Source organism: Thunnus albacares, chromosome 10, assembly GCF_914725855.1.
Source record: "Thunnus albacares chromosome 10, fThuAlb1.1, whole genome shotgun sequence".
In the NCBI taxonomy this organism is placed as follows: domain Eukaryota; kingdom Metazoa; phylum Chordata; class Actinopteri; order Scombriformes; family Scombridae; genus Thunnus; species Thunnus albacares.
This window is the reverse complement of record NC_058115.1, coordinates 12,523,670-12,546,646: the sequence shown is the minus strand read 5'-3', so window position 1 is coordinate 12,546,646 and position 22,977 is coordinate 12,523,670. Positions and strand designations below refer to the sequence as shown.

The window sequence follows — 22,977 nt, the reverse complement described above, 5'->3', positions numbered from 1 at the left end:
TCAGCAAAATGACCAATCATGAAACCAAAATTTGCAGTTTTATTTAAATAAAAAAAAAAAACAACTTCTGAAATTGATGATGTTTATCTAAGCCAAATGTCCTCCAGGGTAAGCACAAGACTGTGTGAGTTTCTGTTGTGGACTTTCAGGGAGAGAAAATTTAAATTGAGCTCTCAAAATAGAAGCTGAGCTGTTGCTCTGTTTTTGATTCCCATAATTACGGTCCATAACCAGCTGTAGCTCTCATCCAGAAAGGGAAGTGAAACAGAGGATGATAGAAAGGCATTTCTCTTCTGGCCTTGTTGTCACTTGCCGTCACCCCTGTCTGTTTACTGTCATTGTCACTAGGGGCAACAGTTGAGCCATCATGGGAAAACACAGGGCCTATCCAGTCTTATAGTGTATCAACAGCACACATACTATTTCAGCCAAATATGCTTCGTTACATGCATATGTGAATGCAGAACACCAAAAAAACTTTTAGTTGCCATGGGAAAAACCTGAACTAATGGAGTTTGTGTTTGCGTTAATTTTTGTTTGACAGATGCATTTTTCTACCACATTAAAGCATGATGTATAGCTCTTTGTTTCACAGTTATGATGATTATAAAGTCCTAAATATCTAGACAACTATATATCTAATAGATGTCATCACAAAGAATAACTGATATGTGAACATTTAGTATTGCTGGAAAAAACAATGTTTCTTATTTATGAATGTTAGTTCAGTGCTTGAAAATTAACTTTCCTACCTGTCAACTTATTCTAATCTTCTACATAAGTTCACAAGTACAACAAGTTCTTTTCCTGTGGCAACCCTTTTGCATTTACAAATAATCCATCTTCATAAATTATCAGCCAAACAGTTTAGTTGACATGTATGGGGCTAACCGGGCCATTTCGTCTAGTTTTCTCATAAAAGCAACATGTTTTATATCCTGCCGTTAAACACAAGACATAAAGGCCTTCACATAGTCGACAGATAATCATGCAGTAACCGACCGGCCAAAGGTTGGAATATCAGCTAAATAACATCAACATATTTTGTGGGTGGATATAGTAAATTCAAAAAGTCATAAAGAATTATCATCTAAATTATGTTATTCCCTGTGTTTCCTGTTCTTGTTCCTCAAATGTAATCGATCTGTTTGCCTTAGATCATTTTCATCAAAAAACAAAACAAAACATAAAACAGATACAGAATACACTGTGGTCAGTAAGCCTGTCCCCATTTAAAACTTTACTCAAGAAATGAAGTGGACACCAAGTGAGCACCCAAATTAGTGCATAATTACAGAAAAGCCCTAATGTGTAATGTGGTCCACTATTTTGTGCACATTTATTATGTTGTGTACATGAATTTGACAAGATATGTCATTTTATTCTATTTTCAGGATGCCTTTTTAACATCCTGCCAGGGAAAACAGATAGAAATGTGTTATACAGACTATTTGTAGCTCATTTAAAACGGTTTTGGTCTTTTCAAACGGACAAATAGAAAATAAATGATTAAAATAGTAGCCTAGTAATGTCACAAAATATCTATAAACTGCTTTTTATTTGTAAAAAAAAAAATAAAAATAAATGTAATTCACATTATTTAGTCAATTAAATACTATAGGCTACAGGCAACGTTCAAGGGGCTGATTCTTATCCAATAAAACGATCCAAGTTGTTGGAATACGTTAATTCTCCCTTATTTCTATTTACTTATTTAAGTTTTGGCTTTTTCTTTTTTTTTTTTTTTACAATTTCACATTATTTTATGCACAGATATGCATATTTAAAAGCTCTTAATATAAACTACAACATACAAAAACGATACATGGCTGTCAGAGGAAGCAGAATCACAGCTAACAGGAAGTAGCTCTCAGCCAATCGGATTTTGCAAAGCGTCCTAAGCTGACGTCAGCCCGGTACCGATGAACAACCGGCATAGGTGGAGAGAGAGCTGTATGGTTGCCCGTTGTTTGTAGCTTTTGTCCGCTAATCCCCCTGTCAAACGTGCAAGCATCATGCCTTTCGATGTCAGGAGGTAAGTACGGGGCTTCGCTTCGCTTTGGGTTCAGGTCTGCGGGGACGGCGGCGGTGTTTTGCGGTCTGCGAGCTCCGGATGAATTAACGGTTGGCAAAGCATCGTTTGCTAATGAGCCAGTCAAGAGTTGTAACAGGAGGGGCTCACATTTGGCATGAATGGGCTACATTGTTGTTGTGGGGGGGCGTTGAGGTTTTGTTGAGTCGGGGGAGTGATGCTCAGGTACGCCTCACGCGACTTTTTGTCTGGACCTGCGCATGTGCAGATATACTCATTCATCCTGATGCTATATGCAAGACGTGAAACTGACAAACCACAGCAGTGTCAACATAGCTGCACGCTATAACTAAATAATTGTTTAGTCTTATTTAAAAATCAAAGCTGTATAAGTCTCCCGATACACAGTAATCAATTAGTAGTCGGACTGAAGAATTAGTCGAAATGTGATAGAAATCGCAATATGGCCTCCTATTATTTGCAAGTTTCGCAATATTTGTTAAAGGTGAAATGTGTGTCAAAGTGCCATTTTCCTGGTCTACACATCATATTCTACAGACTTAAGAAAATATCTTTGTTTGGTACAGATCTCCACAAAACTTACACCATAATCATTTTTAACAATTTTTTCAATGACAATACGAATAATGAAGTAAAAATCATCATTTCCTCTAATATCGCAAATTATATCGCAGTCGCGATATAGTCAAAATAGATATTTGTTCAAAACTCATTCATCCCTAATTAGTTGCCTCTATTAAACAGTCAGAAATACACCTGAGTACTGAGTACATTACTATTCAGTGACTCTGTATTAATGATTGTGCAACAGGCATGAAGCTATTAGTCACACCTGTAGAGCTGTTGAAACTGTTAACAAAGCACACCCTGATCAAAATAAGGGACAGGATGTTTGCACTAAACCATTATGCAAACTATCAGGTAGTGGCAGATATTCACTTTATTGTGTCGGAATCGTTACATGGAGCTGCAGCGATTAGTCAGTTGACAGAAAATGATTTCTTTTAATAATCAAATAGTAATCATTTAAGTAATTTTTCAGGCAAAAGTGCCAAACATTTGCAGGATATGTTGCTTTTCTTGGTCTTTCATTACTGTACATGTAATATTTTGGGGTTTTGGACTGTTGGTTGGACAAAATAAGACATGAGGACGTCACCTTTGACTCCAGGATGCTGTGATGGCAGTTTATTTATTTATTTATTTATTTTTTACCAATTTCTGATGTTAAATCAATAATAAAAGTAATCATTACTTGCAGCCCTAGTGACACGTTACATTTTCAATAACCATACTCATTCCTTAAATATGAATGAAAACTTCTTCAAAGTAAGAAATATAAACTAGTAGCGATGAAACAAACAACTTTTTTCATCGATTATTCATCAATTATTAGATGAATAATTGATTAGTGTATATAAAATGTGAAAAAATAGTAAAATAAGTGCCCATCACAGCGTCCCAGAGCACAATGCGACGGCTTCAAAGTTCGAAATAATCGACAATTATTTTTCAGTTAATCAACTAATCGCTAATGAGCTCTAAAAAGCAGATATCTCCTTAATAGATTAATCAGTAATGAAAATAATTATTAGTTTCAAAGATCACACACACAAACTGCCCCTCAAATCCATTACTGTTGCTCTTGTTTTGTGTAGAAAACACAGATGTGTTGCAATGTGAAAATGCATTTACCAACAGGCAGGATCTGGCGTAACTTGTTCGCACTACTACAACAGGTGATCCGTGTGTGTGTGTGTGTGAGTGTGGCAGCGGGTGTGTCATGGGGTTATCAAGTGGTCATGTCCTGCTGGGATGCTTCACTGACTCGGTGCCCTCATTATACAAAACCTGCATTGCAACAGTCCAACACGTCTCGATTGACCAACTAGCTGCTTGGAGGTTTCTCCAGAGTGTGTAACACCATCGACTACTGTAGATTACGCCATGCACTGAGGTGGTATGTATTCCCAGAATGCGTTGCTATTTTAGACTACTGAATATAGTAACCACATCAGAGGTAAGTTTAGGTGAATGTTAAAGAAGGCTGGTGTTATTCTATCTTTTTGTTATTATCAACAAATCCTCTAAAAACAGTAAAACCAGTATTGTGTCAGTGCATCTCTCATTACTTCCTGACTGGTGTCTGTGACGCTGAACCACATTTACACCTAACGAACGTATAAATCAAACAGGTCATACAGTAAATACATAACGGATTGGTACACATCTAGTGAGTATTTAGGTCAGCAGACGGGTGTATGTGGTATTGACTCAAAATAAATTGCAATATGTGTGTGTTCATTGTAATGAAAGAACACGTCACTCAGCTCAACAATGTAACTTATGTACATGTTTTTAATAGCTTTTGGACAATAATGGAGGCTTTTGATACACACATAATACTTGTTGGTAGGATTCATTTCACAAGATCTAGAGACTAAAATGTAGAATATCACCAGACGTATCTTTAGTGTATTTTTGTCTTTTAAATAATAGTGTAATAGAAGTTTTGTATTGTGAGCCAAGTCAGAACATTGTTTTTGTTTCTTCCTGGGAATTCATATCCAGGTTAGCATTCAGTCTGTTTCAACGGACCAATTGATTATTTATTTCATTGATTTATATCAGTTAGAATCCACATTGAAGTTACTACAAAACAGCTGAATCCCCATCCATGAACCAATCATCCATTAAGGCGAGTCTGAAACTGTTTAGGTCCTCTCAGAAACTTTTCTCACGATTCGTAACCAGGGATTGGAAGATAACAGATTTTATCGCGGATCGGGATAAAAAAACACTCACGATAAGTTGATATCCTCACATGAGTGACTTGAGAAAGCTGTTTAACTCACTAACATACAGTCCTATATTGATTTCCTGACTTATTTTGAATCTTCATCTTTCCAGACATTGTTAGATGATTTGTTTTTCACTAAAAAGGTTGTTCACCAAAAAAAGATGTGTATCTGATCTGTGATGCAATAAAACTACTTGTTTCTTAACAAAATGTAAGGTAAAATGATTCCAGTGTCTTTTAGTTGTGTGTTTTAAGCATATTTTGATGATTATCAGGATACCAGGATAATCATGACATGACATTTTCATATTGTCCCAGTTATCTGTTATTACAGAATGGTGCTTTTTACTGGTATTTCAGCAGTAGGACATAGTAGTAGCCTACATATATTCCACACAGACAAAGATCAGATGATGAGGATTATGTCATTTACAATAACTGAACAGCAGCACCTCTGAATGAAGGCTTTTATCCCCAAGTTTAATGTACCCTCAGATTATGTCATGTATTGACACACGTAGGCCTTGTTTGGGCTGACCTGATGACGTAGTGTTTGCTCCTGTGACGATTAGATCATGGTGACTTTAGAGCTTCTTTCAGCACGGATGGTCACAGTGTTTTCTCAGCGTTCGTGGCAGATGAATATCTCTTAATCTTGACAGTGATGGCTGACTTATTTGCTGTTTGATACTGACGTACGCTTCCAGCAGATGACTTGATAGAAATCTATGTAAAGATGAAGATGTGTTGCTTATAACTGGTGATGTGAGATGATCGCATGTGAGAAGAAGAACCTTAACTGTCAGTAATGTGGGTTTAACTCGGCTATACATGGAAGAGATGAACTACTGACTCACTCTGACTCATTTGCAAGATATGATTTATTTAGCAAGTCCCCCCCTTCTTTTAAAAAAGCAGCCCCTGCTTTCATTTCACGGTGTCTACAGAGCTGTGGTACGACATGTCCTTACTAATAACAAAACATCTGAGCCCCTTTTTACAGAAGACTGAGCAGGAGGAAGTGACGGTGAGATGTGTTGATGTAATTCAGGAAATTACAAACATCAACGATAGATAGACCGAGAGGAGAAGTCATTAGTCATTATAAGCCAACATTAATATTCATGGTTACGAAATGTTCTGAGATGAGGAAATGAACTGAAACTGGTTTCACACCTCACCTAAAAATAAGTGTATCATGTGTATGAAAGCTTTTGTGCACTTCTGACTAAGTATATTTTAAAATATAGATTATGTATTACAATGCTAAAAAAAACACTTCAGTGAATGTATTTCTTCACAATTGCCGTGTCAACTCACTGTAAATGCTGCCTTACCACATTACATAACACATAAACTTATTTAAGTATAACAGATGTCAGCTCTTTTTTTAATTTTTTCATCTGTGCCATGTACAGTATGTTTTACTGTGTTCAATGATAGATTATTTGATCTGATCAGACTGAAACTGTACAGTATTAAATGGTACAAACCAGTACAGTGCAGTAGCTAAATCTTCTTCACTCTTTTTAATCTCAAGAAACACTTGTCTCTCATGGTCATGTTCATCAACCTTTTGTGCTGTAAGGCCGAAACTTCATTTACTTTAATTGATGTGATCACATAATAAGCTTCTCTACCAATTCTTGTACACTTTCTGGCCTTCTTCAGTTTTTTTTCAGTGTTTTGTCAAACTGAATCTGATTTCATGGTTGTACTTGCCTCTCTTTATTATTCGGGACAAGTATTTTTTAAAAAAAGGTATTAAACTATTAAACTAAAACTTATTAAACTAAAACTTATTGTACATCTGTAACAGACAAATGAACATGTATTAATTCATCTCTTTGTTTTCCATCCTGACATGACAGTTGTGAAGTAAAACTTTCAGTATTTGCAGAGAGCTGCTCATCCCGAGGTTTCTCCAGGTTTAAACTGCAATACTGTGTTCAGTACTGATCCAACTCTAGTGTAACAGTGAGATGAGAAGAACATTTCATTATCATCTGTCTAATAAACCACAGCTCAGTCAGTCTACATCTGCTGGCCTCCACCCACGCACGACAGATGAAGATGAGCTTTTAACTTCATCACGTGCAATAAAAAAAACAATGATTATAAATAAATACATTTATTTCAGTAAATCCTAATACCTCAATATTGAGATAATACTGTTATAATTATCATGACATTCATTTTGTGTCTATCACAAACCTGTAACTTAGACTGTAGCTCATACCTTGTGTCCAGATATATCCACTGTATCCAGTTGACACTATTTGCAGTTCACACGTAACCTCACTTTCCATCTTGCGTCTCGAGTAAGATTTTGTTTCCTCGCTCACTTTCGAATTTAGCAGTAGGAGCCTGTGACCGCTAAATATACGTATTTGTGCTCATGCAGCTACCTCGCCTCACGTACAGACTTCAAAACTATGTTTCTGAGGTTGTTTCAAGGGTGATGAATGAAGTTTGAGCGTTTAAGAGTATCAGTATGTAAAAATGAAAAAAAAAAAATTAAATGTACAAATAAATAGTTTATATTTGTGTGATATAATATAACCAAGATCTATTCAATATGTGCTATTAAAGCAATATTCACACATAATAAAAATGTGTATGTAAATGAATTGAATTTAGGCCTGCAACTAGCGATTCTTTTCATTATCGATTAATCTGTTGATTATTTTCTTGATTAATTGATTTGGTCTTTAAAAATGGTGAAAGATCTCAATCACTGTTTCCCAAAGCACAAGATACAACCTAAAATTTCATGTTTTGTCCTAATTATGAAAAAGAAAGACTAAGACAGCACTGCAAATTGACTTTTGGAGAATTTGGAGTGCGGTTCTAGTCTTTCTTTTTCATTATTAACTACTTTAAGGATCCAGCATCCAGTTTCATGGTATTATTGTGAGTTGAGAGCGTTGTATCTTATTATTTTTTATGTTTCGTCCCAACCAACAGTCCACAACCCGAAGATATTCAGTTTACTATCATAGAAGTCTAAAGATACCAAAAAATATTACATTTAAGAAGCTGGAACCAGAGAACTCTAGTATTTATCCATTATCGAAATAGTCTGCAATTCATTTTTTTGTCAATTGCTGCAGACCTTGAATTTACATTAATCCATACTAAATGTGTACATAAAACACGTCATTGAAAAGTACACTCTCCTATAAGGATACGCTTCAAGTGCACAAGTCTTATATTTGTAGAAGATCAGTGGCTTTTCTTTGAGATATAAATAGATTACATGTGATCAGTGTTTCATAGAGTTGCATTAATATACTTTTATATCTCCAAAACTTGCCAACTTGTTAAGAACTACTGTCTTGTTTCTGTCTTGATTTGAGTTTATCCAAACAAGATACTTTTCCTCACAGAGAAACCCACAGGAGAGCACGAAATCCTTCAACTGAGGTCAAAAAGATCGATATCAACAAAACGAGAGTTTTGAGGCTTTCACATGACAATGGTATTTATCATTACAGGAGACTTGCTCCACCTGCCTGGCTGTCTGGAGGTCAGTGTGAGGAAGGAGACTCTGCCTCTGCACAGTTGAGGCTTAACACTCAGGAAGTGTTTGACTCTAGAAGTATTCTGATCCCGATGCAGAGCGAAAACTCCCTGAACTTCCCCCGTGCACCATATATCCTGCCAGGCTTACAAATGGCACACAGTGAGCTAATGGGTGCAGGAAGCTGAGAGAGAGAGATGCTGGTTAGGGGTTTTTTAGGATGCTGGGGGTCCTTGTGTTGCAGATAAAAACAAAAGCGAGGAGAGAGAGAGAGCGAGTGAAGCAGCGGGGTTTAGGCAGGACGGGAAGCCCACCCTCCTACTTCCTCCCCCACCCTGCATTGCATCAGCTGTGATTATTTCTCTGGCTGCTGTCGGTGGAAGAAATGCGAACAGATGTGACTGTTTTGGAAAGAGATGAGGAAGGAGAGTGTGAGGTGGGGGGGGATTTGAAGAGGAGTGGGTGGTGCTTGCGCTGTCAGCGATGGAGTTTGGGTCGAAAATGTTTCACTGCCCAAAAAGGACATGCGCAAGAACTCGTGAACCTGAATAGTTTTAGTGTTAAGTAGCAGAATTTTTTCCCCCCCTCTCAGCTCCCCAAATAGGCAACAACAGCATTTCACAAGTGGAGAGTTTATTGTGTCAGGTGGTAACGATCCTCCCCCCGTCTCTGATTCACCGATATACGCACAAGTTGGCTTTTCTGCAAATATCTTAAGGTGATAGAAAAATTCAAATGAAAGATTTAGATGAAATAAAATCCACAGTGCGATTGTGTCTCTGCTGGTGGTACCATGTGTTATTGTACTGTAGGTTCCGTTTAGTGCCAAGAAAACCAAACCATATAATTTGAGTTGTTGCAAGAGATGTGTTTATATTCCTTGGTCTCCTTTCACTGGTTTGTGTGTGTATGTATGTGTGTGTGTGTGTGTGTGTGTGTGTGTGTTTTTGTGGGCGTTGTGTTTCCGCGTTTATATGCTGAGTGTCAAAGACCTTTGTTGGGGTTAGGTCAGAATTACAAGGCACACATTAAAAGGAAGAGGTGTAACCCTCTCTGTTTGTGTGTGTGTGTGTGTTTGTGTGTGTGTGTTTGTGTGTGTGTGTGTGTGTGTGTGTGTGTGTGTGTGTGTGTGTGTGTGTTGCGGCTGGCTGTCTGGGCCTGTATGTGTAATGGCCGAGGTCCAGAGCTAACATTCCACCACTCTTCTGTAATATCGCACAGCCTGATGGGTACAGAGTGTGCTTCTTTTCTCAGCACGTAGTGTTTACGTTTTCTTTTTTTTCTCACCCCCCCCCCCACCCCACCCACCCCCTCCCCCTTTCCCCTTCTTTTTTTTCTCCCTTTCTTCCTTTCTCTCCTCAGATTCGATATCTACAGGAAAGTGCCAAAAGATCTCACCCAGCCCACGTACACAGGAGCTTTCAGTGAGTGCACATTGTTTATATTTTGTTTAATGAAGCTTGAGTTTTCCAGTTACCCACCGGACACTGGACATTCCCTCAATGTTTGTTCTGCGGAGTGTATTTAGGATTTATTACTGAAAATTATGTAAAAATGTAGGCTTATTTGCTTTCTTGCAGAGAGTGAGCTGAGAAGATGGAACCACCCTCACAGGAATGTGTGATATCAATCTTCTCATCTAACTCTCGACAAGAACACAAATACGCATATTCACCAAGATGTTAAACGATTCCTTTCCATGTTTTCGTTCACACTATTCATAATAAACTTTGAAGCAATTTCATGAGCTAACATAGCCATGAATGGTCATAATAGCATCGTTTTTGTTACAGTGTTTCAATGTGTTTTCAATGTTGGTGTTATTTTAAAAGTGGGCAGCAGAAGAAACATTTAGACTTTCATCCAAATAGTACTTTTTTTGATTATCAGGGAACCTTTGTTTGTGTTTATGTCAACCACCGTTTGGCTGTCTCCACTGTCTGCAAAAGCTGCAGCTCTAAAATGGCAAGAACTACTGTAAAAACGTTCTAACTCTAGCAGCAGGGATAAAGAAGTGATGCTTCCGCAGAGGTGAACCTGTACCGTTTTCATCAAGTAAGCAGAAACAGGTAGCAGTCACCGCTCAGTGAGGTGGAGACATTGAGGAACCGATTAGGAAGAAGGGAAGAGTTGACAGCTCATGTACCTGCCTGTCCCAGAACAGATGTACATCCTGACAGAGTCCGTCAGTGTGAGGTAGTAACCTGTTTTAGCACAGCTAGTATGATAAGAATGTTAATCGTCATGCTCTTTCATCGCCGCAGGCATCCTAGAAGTCGTCAGAGGAAACCTAAATAAATGCTTTTCCTGTCGGGTCATGTGTTCTCCTGCTAGTCTTCAATAACTCATTGTGTATTCAGGGATCATATTGATTATTCACCACTTGATAGAATGCAAAACACCTCATGACACAGTTCTGCCTCGTCAAACGAAACTGATGACAGGATGGATAAGCGGCGCTGTCAATGAGTGGTTACCGGTTCGGAGCAGATTAGAAACAACCTTCCTGGATGACAAGGAAGAGAATGAAGTTGCTAAAGATATACGCCAGAGTTTCCACCCAAGAGGAAGTGGATGGAAGTTCTTTCTGTACTCGAGTCGACACCCTTCCTGTCTCCATCTACTGTCTACAGCAGTGAGGGCAGTGGGTTGATGTGGATATTAGACAACTGTTATTGCTTCACCCATAGCAGGTCAGATCACATTTTGGCTTGTGTGGTTCAGAGGCAACCAGAAACAGACTCCCCCCCCCCCCCCCCTTCCCATTCACAAAAGGTCAAATATTTGACCCCATCTGCTTTGTTATTCTGTTTTAGGGCCACATTCCACTGAGCTCAATTTTTACGGTATTTACTTTGAACAATACCTGTTTTTGCCGCAGCAGTTTCCGGAGCCCTTCTTGCTTTGGACGCAGCGCTTGTGTGTGTGTGTGTGTGTGTGTACATGTGTATAAATCTGTTGGTTGTATCTGATCTTTCTGTCATAATATTTGTGTGTGTCCTGCCTGCACCGATAGAAAAATTCTCATCTGTCTTTGGTTTTGTGTGGAAAATGGGCCGAAAACAGGCACATCTGATTACGGAAATACAAGGCTGGGCTCCGATGTCACCGACTGATTCATGGTGTTACTGTATCCGATTCTTTGTGTCACAGCTCTGAGAGAAAAAAAAAAAACTTCCCCTCTGTTAAAATGAAACAACTTTTTTTTTTTTGTTCCTGTGTGTGAGCAGTGGGAAGGATAAGTTAAAATAAAAAAACAAAAAAAACACTCATGTGATATCTTTTATAAATCATTTGGCTTGTCAGTATTTCCATTACAGTGGTGTTGAAGTTTAAATCAGAAGGTCATTACTCTGATCTTTAGTAATCCTCTCTCAGTATTGCGCCCTTTGAAGCTTCAGGAAGAATTACTGTACGAGTCTTTTGATGTCATAGCGACAATCCCTATTGTTAGTTAAACATTACCTTATGTAAAGCCTTCACCAGCCACAAGTTTGGCTGTGACGGTCTGCCAACCACAAGGTCATGTGACTGTATGATCCTAGGAGACTGTTGCCACGTAAACACACCTCACCTGCTGAGCGAGAGCTTTCTAACCGACGCTCTCGTCATACCAGATAGACCACAGTAGCGCAGACAGATCAGTTCCCCTCCGTTTTTATCTTAGTAAACACATGACAACGTTTTATGTGACCCTTTGGCTGATTAGTTTGACATCTGAAATGAAACAGACAGCCTGGCCTCTTCTCCTTTTAAGCTCAGACTTTATTTTGGCTCCGAATGAACAAGAGTACTTATAATTGAAGGTTAATATTCCTAATTTGGTTCGCTTTCTAGCTTTTAATGAAATTCTGCTCTGTTAAGCTGTTACGTAGGAGCCATTTTTGGTCCCTGTGATTGTCAGTATGTGAGTTTGTCTCAGGAAGGAAACTTAAAATGAGCTGTTGGTAGGACTTCTGTAGCATGACCTCACCTCTCTCAAAGCAGATATGCTGTAATGGCTGCCTGTTGTGCTGGTATTTAATGTGTAATTAGTGTAGGAGGGTCTCTTAAAAACCTGCGTAATGGCAGGCTTAACACCATCAGTAAAATAGCTATTTAGGGAAAAAAATTTTACAGCAGATGTGATTTCATTAATGTCAATAGCTTAGGTCAGCCATGCCCAGCTCAATTTGGTTTGCATCATCCCTTGAAATACTGGTGTAACTCGAGATTAATGTGCAATACTTGCCATATGTAATGACCCGACTGTGTCTGAAGTTTAAACAAAGTGCTCATTCTAACTTTCTTCCTCTCTGCCCACAGTTTCCATCCTCTGCTGTGTCTTCATACTCTTCCTGTTCCTGTCTGAGCTGACGGGATTCATAGCCACTGAAATGTAGGTATCACGGCATTAAATCTCTGTGTAAGCGCATATCTCATAATATCCTGTAGGTGAAACACACTTCATCAACATACAGGTCCTTTGAACAGGGCCTGCAGTCTGAAATACACAAGACATGGACTTAATCATGAATGTCAATGCCCTCATTATGATGTATGCTGCCCTGCCTGTGTCGTAACCAATGAATGGAGGCAATTTTCTTACAGGAAATTGGCTTTGTGCATGCGTCAGCCTCCTGGCGATGTGTAATAAGGGATGACTTGGGGAGGGTGTAACAGGAAGGAAATTACACTGACAGCTATACACAAATGCGCTGTCCTAGCAATTTGGCAAAAGATGAATCCCCAACTGTTTAAATGGTGTGCGAAGAACATGTTTTGGGGGGGAGAAGATTGTGTTTTTCAGACTCAGATTAGCTTCTTTTACTGTCATTAAAAGTTTGTATGAAATGTCTAACTGCTTTCTCTTTTTCTCTTTCTTCTGTCACACAGTGTAAATGAACTGTATGTGGATGATCCTGATAAAGACAGTGGTGGGAAGATAGATGTGAGTTTAAACATCAGTTTGCCAAACTTACACTGTGATTGTGAGTATATACATAATATATACATATATAAAACTCTCAATTTCTCTGCACTACACTTCCTGTTTTGTATGTTTTCCTTTTCATATTGTTATTGGCCTCTTTTATTACTTTGTTTTGTTCCTTGCTGTTCTTATCAGGCAGTATCACGCTTGCATCATCCGCAATGCCCTATCATTTAACACGGCATATTGGAAAAAGATAAATGATTCCCTAGATAAAGACTCTCTTAATGATTTGTTTACCCGGCTGTGTTGTGGCATGCTTCTAGATAACGCTAGACTTTAGCCCAGCCTCCAGTCTGCGTCGCCTCTATTTGATCTCGTGCTTGCCACACGGTCGCGATCTGTTTTCGACACAAAGTTGCCTCCGCTGGCTCCATCTACTGTACTTCGATGTCAGGAGTGGGCAGGGCGGCTGAACTGTGCCAAGACAGAGAGCAGTCACTGGTTATTTGCTCATCATGACTCCCCACAGAAAGTATGCCCAATGACAAATCAAACAGGCAACTGGAGCGCACACACACACACACACACACACACACACACACACCACATCCTTGGGGCACATTGGCGAGGCTCGGGCAGCGCAGAAAACGCACACATTGGTTCACTTCGAGCCATATCCAAAAATGGCAAAGCTAATAAATGCTCGTGTGAAAAATTAAGTCCAGATTTCTGCGAGAGAGAGAGGCTTTGGCATGCAGTCACGCAGCTGCTGGCCATGTGTTTAGACGAGCTCACTCATGGCATGCCTAAACAAAGGCCGTTTCCAATTAAAGCTCTTGATGATTGTGTGTATGGTGGTTTTGTTTATTTGCAGACTTTTCTTTTTTTTTTTTTTTTTTTGGTGCAAAAATGTGGGGGCCCTCTTACTGTAAATACCAGCTCAAACACGTTGGTTTAACCAGACTACAGCTGCAATGTAATGAGATGAAAATGTTTCCCGTCCCCTTCTTCTTCTCCCAGCGAGTTAATATTGTACATCAGTTTATTTTCCAGTCTTCCAAACAGGTTGTCATCCATTACAAATTTACTCAGATGGAGAAATCATTTCATTATGGAAAGCTGGCATTTCCATCTCTTTTTTTACTATTTATCTGCTGCACTGCGCTGTTCCAGAGTTAAACACCGTCTCCCTTCACTGACCTTTACGGGTTGCCAGGTCTTTATTTGTGACTTCATGGAAAAGCAGAACCGCGTGTTATAACCTTATAATAATTTCCCCCCCCACGCCCCCACCCCCCACCCCCACCCCGGATCCACTTCACGTGAACACACTTCTAAATGTCTTAAAAAGGAAAAACAACCAGCGCACACACACACACACAGCAGCAGCAGACTTAACTTATATTTGTGTGCTGTATTTTGAGATCCAGGGTAGACTTGGGGAGGGGGTTTGAAGTTGTCTTGAATGTCAAAGGTCAGACAGACGGCATGTGGAGGTTTTAGCACAGATCCAGCAGACGTTTCTCTCTGCGCTGCTAGCCAACACATTGCCAGCCTCTGAAAATAGGCCACTGCCAGTGTGCCAACACACGGCGGCCTGCAGGAGGGAGGTCTAGATGGAAAAACACAGACAGAGAGAGGGCGGCTGAGTGATACTGACAGCAGAGGTGGTCTGTTTGGACTTTGTGTATTTACTTTGTGGGTCATACTCTGCAGTGATACTCAGAATTTCCCTCTTTATTCTCCTCTTTCTCTATTGATTAAAAAAGTTGTTTTTTTTTTTGAATGTGAAAAGAAAAAGGCCCCAACTAAAGATTATTTTCACTATTAGTCAATCTATTTTTTATTTGTTTGATTAATCATTTAGTCTTTAATGAGTCACAAAATTGGAACACATGTCTATCACAGATTAGTGATGTCTTCAAATAGCTTGTTTTGTGCGACCGACAGTCCAAAACTCAAATATTCTCTTTGTGATTATTTTGCGACTGAGCACTTGGGTAAACTTTTTATTTTAGTTTTTTATTATTACTTTGTTATTCTGAGCTTAAAGACTAAAGAATGAAACAATTTTGATAATCAATTAAATAATTTATTAAGAAGTCTGCTTCCTGCTTTTCAAATATGAAGATTTGCTGCTTTTCCTCTTATCTTAGGGGTTTTGGATTGTTAATTGGACCAAACAAGCAATTTTAAGACGCCACCATGTGCTCTGGAAACATGTGATTGGCATTACTGATTATTTTTAAAAATGTTTTGGACTAAACTTAAATCATGAAAATAATAAATAGATGAATCACTAATGAAGATAATCCATAGTTGCAGGGCTGGTTTGGTATTTTTGCATCATAAATGAGATGAACAATTAGTCGATTCTCAAAATTGTTGTTGATTCATTTTATATTGATTCGTCAATCAACTAATCACTAGAAAAATAAAAAAAATTGTAACGAGCAGAACACACTGTATGACCACTTTGCCTCACATTCTTTCTAATTCACTGTACATTTTATTTCTCTCCTCTTGTCTTTGCCTTGTTTTTTTTTACAGTGGTGGGTTTGGACATCCAGGATGAAATGGGCCGCCATGAGGTCGGTCACATAGATAACTCGATGAAGGTTCCCCTCAACCAGGGAGACGGTTGTCGCTTTGAAGGAGAGTTCACCATCAACAAAGTAAGGCCTCATCGTGCAGTGGATTGGAGAAGAATAACTCACCCTTACTGCGGGAATTACTTGCTTTAAGTGGATGATTCTCTTCAGAGAAAGACAAAAGTGCTCTGTTTTGTGCTCAGTAAGCGGATAAGAGGCCTGACATTTTGTGGGACAAGCTCTTTCACTGTACTGTATGTTTATTTGACTTGGATTTGAGTCCAGTCTGAGAACCTGCTTCCTCCTCAAGTCTAAATTGAGTTACGTTAAATGGGATCAGTTTCATATGACAATGCACTGCAGCCTGGACCCTGCGGAGCCCCGTTTGTCCCATTGCGTGCGTCAGTCTTTCCAGTACATTTAAAATGATTAACCCAGCAGTTGTACATTTAACACTCTCGCTCATGGAATAATTGGAAAAATGTTAAACATGTTAAGTGGGTAGATTTGTCTTCCGGAGACATTTAGTTTCCGACTGACTGTGCGTGTGTATCCAGACTTGGTCATTAGTTAACTAAATGTGTTGCAGGTGCTCATAGTGTCACTGACACAAACTTACGTAGCTCTGCATGTGTGTGTATGTGTCTATGTGTGTCTTTAGGTGCCAGGAAACTTCCACGTGTCGACACACAGCGCTACAGCTCAACCTCAAAGCCCTGACATGACCCACATCATCCACAAGCTGGCCTTTGGAGAAAAGCTGCAGGTGGAGATGCACACTTTGATTCAAACATGCACCCAGAAAAACAGATGCACAGCAGATAAGATCTATTAAGGTTAAACTCTGATCACTTTTCCCTCACAGGTTCGAAAAGTCCAAGGCGCCTTCAATGCGTTAGGAGGAGCTGACAAGCTGTCATCTAATCGTACGTACGCATGCTGCACCTGCACCCAGCATTACTACTATGTGACATTAATTCTAGTCTGCATGCCAACATGAGATGATGCAATGATATGTGACGCTGAATGGAAACTCGAATCAGACAGCTGACACTGCAGACAGAATGGCTCCAGCGAGTTACGTCATTATCAAGACTGCATCCGTTTTTGGGCACTGAAGAAGCCTTTTTTATTAAAAATAACTTTATTTCCCTTGCAGCTCTGGCTTCACATGACTACATACTGAAGATCGTTCCAACAGTTTATGAAGACCTGTCAGGCAAACAGAGGTTCTCCTACCAGTACACGGTAGCCAACAAGGTGCTGTATCCCTGTGATTAAGCCTCTTTTTCCTCTCCTTCTTTCCCGTTAGGTCATATGTTTTTTATGCACTTGTCATGGAAGCAGTGGGACTGTCCCAACATATGGCCAGAGCATGTATCACCGTGTTAACATGTGCACTCACCCGGAAGTGAAAGCTCACCCCCAGTGATTGGAAACGTTCCCTAGATGTCAACAAACCATAAACACATTTCCTAGAACTCTGTTGACTGACAGCTGGGTTTGAAGTTTGGAATAATAACAGTGCAGGTCAGCTGTGAAGCGGGAAGGATGAGGGCCTGAGAAAAATGTTCCGAAATCTCATTGCCAAAACATAAATAAAGGTCCAGCTGACTCACACATCAGTGCCTGAAGTGGAGAAATTATATTTATTTTTTTCATGTTGAATTTATGAATATTGTCAAATGTATAATTCAGGTAAATTAGGATGGATTTTTGCAGAAATGTCATTTGTATAAACTCAGTGATAGTCACTTCATCACATGACAATAACTCACAACACATCACCCCCTCCCACTTACTTCATCTGACTTTTATTCAGCCAAGATTCATTTTTAATGAATCATTTCTGGCTTCAGAGTGACTTATCTGAAACCAATTTTGTAATGACTCATAAACAGCACCGCCACCACCGGAGATAAGGATGAAATTACAGATCAATCTGTAATTTCATCCTTTCATTTAGAGCAGTTTCTCTAAATGGATTTCTAAACATAATGGGATTAAGTGCCTCATTGTTGATTAAATAGATTCCCTTGCCAGTCGCAGCTCCAAAACACATTAAAATTTGTAACACAGTCTCTCTTGCTTTTTCTTTTTTTCCAGGAATATGTTGCTTACAGCCACACGGGCAGGATCATCCCGGCCATCTGGTTCCGATACGACCTCAGTCCAATCACAGTCAAGTACACAGAGAGGAGACAGCCCCTGTACCGCTTCATCACAACAGTGAGTGAATTCTGCTCTGGGTTTTACTGGTCAGAAATCCTTTAATTATAGTGTAGTATAGTATTTAAATTCAATACCTTTTAAAGGATATGTTCACAATTTTCCAAGTCTGTCTTAAAACAATAGTCAGGTACCCAAAGTTTATCTGGAGATAATATGAGGCTTCAGCTGTCTGAGTCAGTCAAATAAAGTGGATTTCTTCCACAGTTAGTCATTTAAGTAAATAATTTCCTCTTTGTCTCTCAGCGGATAGTGTTTTCCTGGTCAGCTGCAATGGAAAGGTCGTAACAAAAGAGACAATTTGGCACTAAAAAGACAACTTTGAAAGACATTGACGTAAATTGAAAGATTTGACTCATTTGGCTGGCTGAAGCTTCATATTAGCTTCAAATAAACTTTTAAATACACTTTTGCACAGAAGGAGGACTGTGGATTTTGTCCTCCATCACTTACATTGTAAGTGCATTATGAAGGGATCTTCTAATTTAGAGGCTTCAGTCTTCTGAGTCAGTCAAATAAAGTGAATTTTCCCACAATTAGTCTTTTAGGTAAAAAAATTCCCTCTTTGTCTCGCGGTTGTAGTGTTTTCCTGGTCAGCTACAGTTGAAAGGTCATAACTAAAGAGAGAATTTGGCACTAAAAAGGCAGTAACATTGAAAGATATTGACTTGATTTGACTCATCTTGAATTTTTAAATACACTTTTGCACAGAAGGAGGGCTGATTATTTTGTCCTCCATCACTTACATTGTAAGTGCATTATGAAGGGATCTTCTAATTTAGAGGCTTCAGTCGTCTGAGTCAGTCAAATAAAGTGGATTTTCCCACAATTAGTCTTTCAGGTAAAAAAGTTCCCTCTTTGTCTTGCGGTAGATGTGTTTTCCGGTCAGCTACATTTGAAAGGTCGTAACTAAAGAGAGAATTTGGCACTAAAAAGGCAGTAACATTGAAAGATATTGACTTGATTTGACTCATCTTAAATTTTTAAATACACTTTAGCACAGAAGGAGGGCTGATTATTTTGTCCTCCATCACTTACATTGTAAGTTCATTATGAAGGGATCTCTTAATGGCCAGTATGAACAGGAGGAATGATTACAGCAAGAAAAACATGTGTCAATGTTCATTTGGGCTCCTGACTGTTGTTTTAGGACAGACTTGGAAAATTGTGACCCTGTCTTTAAAGGTCTCAAATAGAGTAAAAGTAAGGATTTAAGGTTTTAAACATCATCTTAAAGCAGCACTGATTATATTTTTTCCATTAACCATGGAAAAAATGACTAATGTGAAGGGAGTATTTTGTAGTGACAAAATCATAGAGAAATATCACCTGACTCAGCAAATGCTCTCAGCTCTATGGAATGTGTTAGCGTCTTTTAGCTTATTATTATGGTTTTACATACCACAACTTGTTTTGTGTCACTCATCACTCTCATAAGACTGTCAGACACAGACGGCAGCTGTTTTCATCAAAAAGCTTCTAAACAAAACCCCACAGCAGACAAGCTAAAGACTAGCTGGTGAACTTAGCGGAACATTTAGCAGCTAAAGAGCCAGATATTTTCCTCAGGTGTTTGGTGGAGAGTAAAACAGACCTAACAGGAGAGTGAATACTGGATTTACATTAGTCAGGTGCCCAGATGAACACTGAAACAGGTTTTACTCACTGTAATCATTCCTCCTGTTCATACTGACCATTAAATGACCACCTCCAAACATGCTTACAATGTAAGTGATGGGAAACAAAATCCATAGTCATCTTAAACAAAAATGTATTAAATTTTTCTGAAAATAATATGAGGCTTCAGTCGTCTGAGTCAGTCAAATAAAGTGGATTTTCCCACAATTAGTCTTTTAGGTAAAAAAATTCCCTCTTTGTCTTGCGGTGGATGTGTTTTCCTGTCAGCTACAATTGAAAGGTCATAACTAAAGAGAGAATTTGGCACTAAAAAGGCAGTAACATTGAAAGATATTGACTTGATTTGACTCATCTTAAATTTTTAAATACACTTTTGCACAGAAGGAGGGCTGATTATTTTGTCCTCCATCACTTACATTGTAAGTGCATTATGAAGGGATCTCTTAATGGCCAGTATGAACAGGAGGAATGATTCATGTTCATTTGGGCTCCTGACTGTTGTTTTAGGACAGACTTGGAAAATTGTGACCCTATCTTTAAAGGTCTCAAATAGAGTAAAAGTAAGGATTTAAGGTTTTAAACATCATCTTAAAGCAGCACTGATTATATTTTTCCATTAACCATGGAAAAAATGACTAATGTGAAAGGAGTATTTTGTAGTGACAAAATTATAGAGGAGTATCACCTGACTCAGCAAATGCTCTCAGCTCTATGGAACGTGTTAGCATCTTTTAGCTTATTATTTTAGTTTTACATCCCACAACTTATTATTTCGTGCCACTCTCATAAGACCGTCAGAGACAGAAGGCAGCTGTTTCAATCGAAAAACGTCTACAAAAAAGCCCTGTATGCTTTGTGACCAGCAAAACAAACAGCAGACAAGCTAAAGACTAGCTGAGACTTAGCGGAGCATTTAGCAGCTAAAGAGCCACATATTTCCCTCAGGTGTTTGGTGGAGAGCAAAATAGAGCTAACAGGAGAGTGAATACTGGATTTACATTAGTCAGATGGCTATAAAACACAACTCCAAATGAATGCTAATGTTGCTGCATGTCTGCTTTATGTGCTCAAAGGCAACTGTATGCTAACACATACGCTTTAACAACTTAATAAGCTGATAATATGTCAGTGTTTTGTTTACAGCTTGTTGTTTTGCCCCCAAGTGGTCAATCTATCAGTTAGTACAGATTTAATGTAAGAAATAACTTTTCTTTTTGGGTAAGAAACTATACTCTAGCTTTTTTTTCGTCTGAGGTTTCTTTTCTCTTTTTTTGGCCTCATAAAAGGTCTTTTAAATTTAAATTTAAGTTTTCCTCTGCCTCCACTCCCCACCTGACCCTGTTGGGAAAGGAATTTTGGCTAAGACATCGGGACAGTCTCCTTCTGACTGATAATGAGGTCAGGATTAAATTGGCTGCTTAGCTGATGAGGTATACCATTATTTGTCTTTCGTGTTGTTTAGGTCTGTCATGACTTTAAGGCATGGGCAGGAGATGAGTGTGCTCATAGTGTGATCATGAGTCATGGCTCAAGATTGTGAGTCAAGCTGCAGCAGAGCTCTTTGCTGGATTCCAGCACATTCTGAGATGTCATTGTAATATATCATTGTGATTAAAACCAGCTGATATTGAGCCATTTATAACCACAGAAGAAAATACCGAAAGCTTTCAAACAGTGAGTCTGACGGAGTGAATTGTTTTCTGTAGATCTGTGCCATCGTTGGAGGGACGTTCACAGTCGCAGGCATCATTGACTCCTGTATATTCACCGCTTCAGAGGCCTGGAAGAAGATCCAGATAGGAAAAATGTCCTGAGGACTGCTCCTCAGCCCGCCCTCACATCTTATTTATAAGTACAAAGTACCTAGCCTGTTAGCTAAATCCAATCCTGCTCAAACCAGCTTCCTTGTGGATGACCAATGAAGTGGCTCCGGCACTCGATCTAACTAACAGGCTACATGGCCGCATCTCCGTTAACGAAGCTCCTCTCAGTGCTCCATCTGCTCTGGTGACGTGTGGACGCTGACTATCACATGTCCGCTTCCTCCGTCTTCATTGTCCGGAGAGGAGAGGGAAGCTCTTGTGTTACTGTGGAGATGAAGTCTAAAGTACCGTGTGTGTCAGGGTACAACCAGTATGGGTATTTGAAGGCTGCAGCTAATATTTTTTTAGAATGAAGTAAATGAAAAAAAAATTACATTTTGTGCTGAAATTCAAAATTTGAATCATAGCACCAAGACACAAATCTGTCCACTCCATATATAATCAATCATAGGGAAATTTTGGATTCATGGGTGAAATTAAATTGTATGATTTACTGTTAAATCATACAATTTCCTGTGTCTGGATCCCCTAATACTGCAAAAGGGAATAGTAATTTGGAGGAAGTGTTGTGTGGGTGTCTAAACCTGTACGTGGCACAAATGACTGAACTCTAAAGTGTTCCTGTTACTTACACTGTCTATTAAACTTTTGTACTATGTGACATGATATTTTTTTCAGCTCATCTCCCATTTTTATCTCCAGTATTCAAACTGTGTGCCTTTAGGTTTACTGTTCCACAACCAAGTTATCACCTGCTCTCATTCTGTTTGTCAGTGGCTGCCACTAAAAGCAGTGTTTTCACAGGTTCTTTCATGCATGTTACAACTACAGCATCTGTGTAGATTCAGGTTACAGAGCTTTCTTTTTCAATACAGTGATCATTGTTTACCTTTCTGTCCAGTTGTACCAAATCTTAAATGTTCCTTGTTTGAAATATGTGCTGAAAAGAGACTTTGTCGTTGGATTTCAGGGCTTGCCAAAAATGTAGTGAATGTTTAGTTTTTTCTCTGAGACAAATTGATTTATTTAGATTTATTTTACATGGTACATGAATCTGTTGACTGTTATTTTAAATGAAGTTGTTAAGAGAGATTTTGTAAGCCAAGAGGTTTTTTTTGTTTTTTTTTCTTTTATACTGTTGTAACCACAGCTTTTCTGATCAAGGACAGTGATAATCACAAACCCTCAGAACCGGTCTTTTTACTCTAAAGGTCATCCATTTCATGTCCTGTCTCAAATTACTCTGTAATGCTATGTGTTCCTCAAGTAAAGGCACCATAGAAGTTATTGTTGTTTGCTTCATGTTTTCAAGTTGCTCTAAACTGCCTCCAGTTTATTTCCTGTTTAAACAGGTTTCATTTTGAGTGTAACTGCTCTTGTGACAGTTTATTTTTGGATAGATGTG

At 38.9% G+C, this 22,977-nt stretch overlaps 1 protein-coding gene across 1 annotated transcript; it reads left to right on the top strand.

Moving 5' to 3' along the window:
* The first annotated feature begins 1,873 nt into the window (after positions 1 to 1,873).
* Positions 1,874 to 22,859, top strand: ergic1 (endoplasmic reticulum-golgi intermediate compartment 1). The gene is made up of 10 exons (XM_044364078.1): positions 1,874 to 2,035; positions 9,739 to 9,800; positions 12,682 to 12,754; positions 13,252 to 13,346; positions 15,842 to 15,966; positions 16,544 to 16,648; positions 16,748 to 16,808; positions 17,042 to 17,142; positions 17,989 to 18,111; positions 21,456 to 22,859. Exons 1-10 carry the CDS (start codon positions 2,016 to 2,018, stop codon positions 21,561 to 21,563), a joined length of 873 nt encoding a protein of 290 aa, XP_044220013.1. The 5' UTR covers positions 1,874 to 2,015; the 3' UTR covers positions 21,564 to 22,859.
* Positions 22,860 to 22,977: the final 118 nt, after the last annotated feature.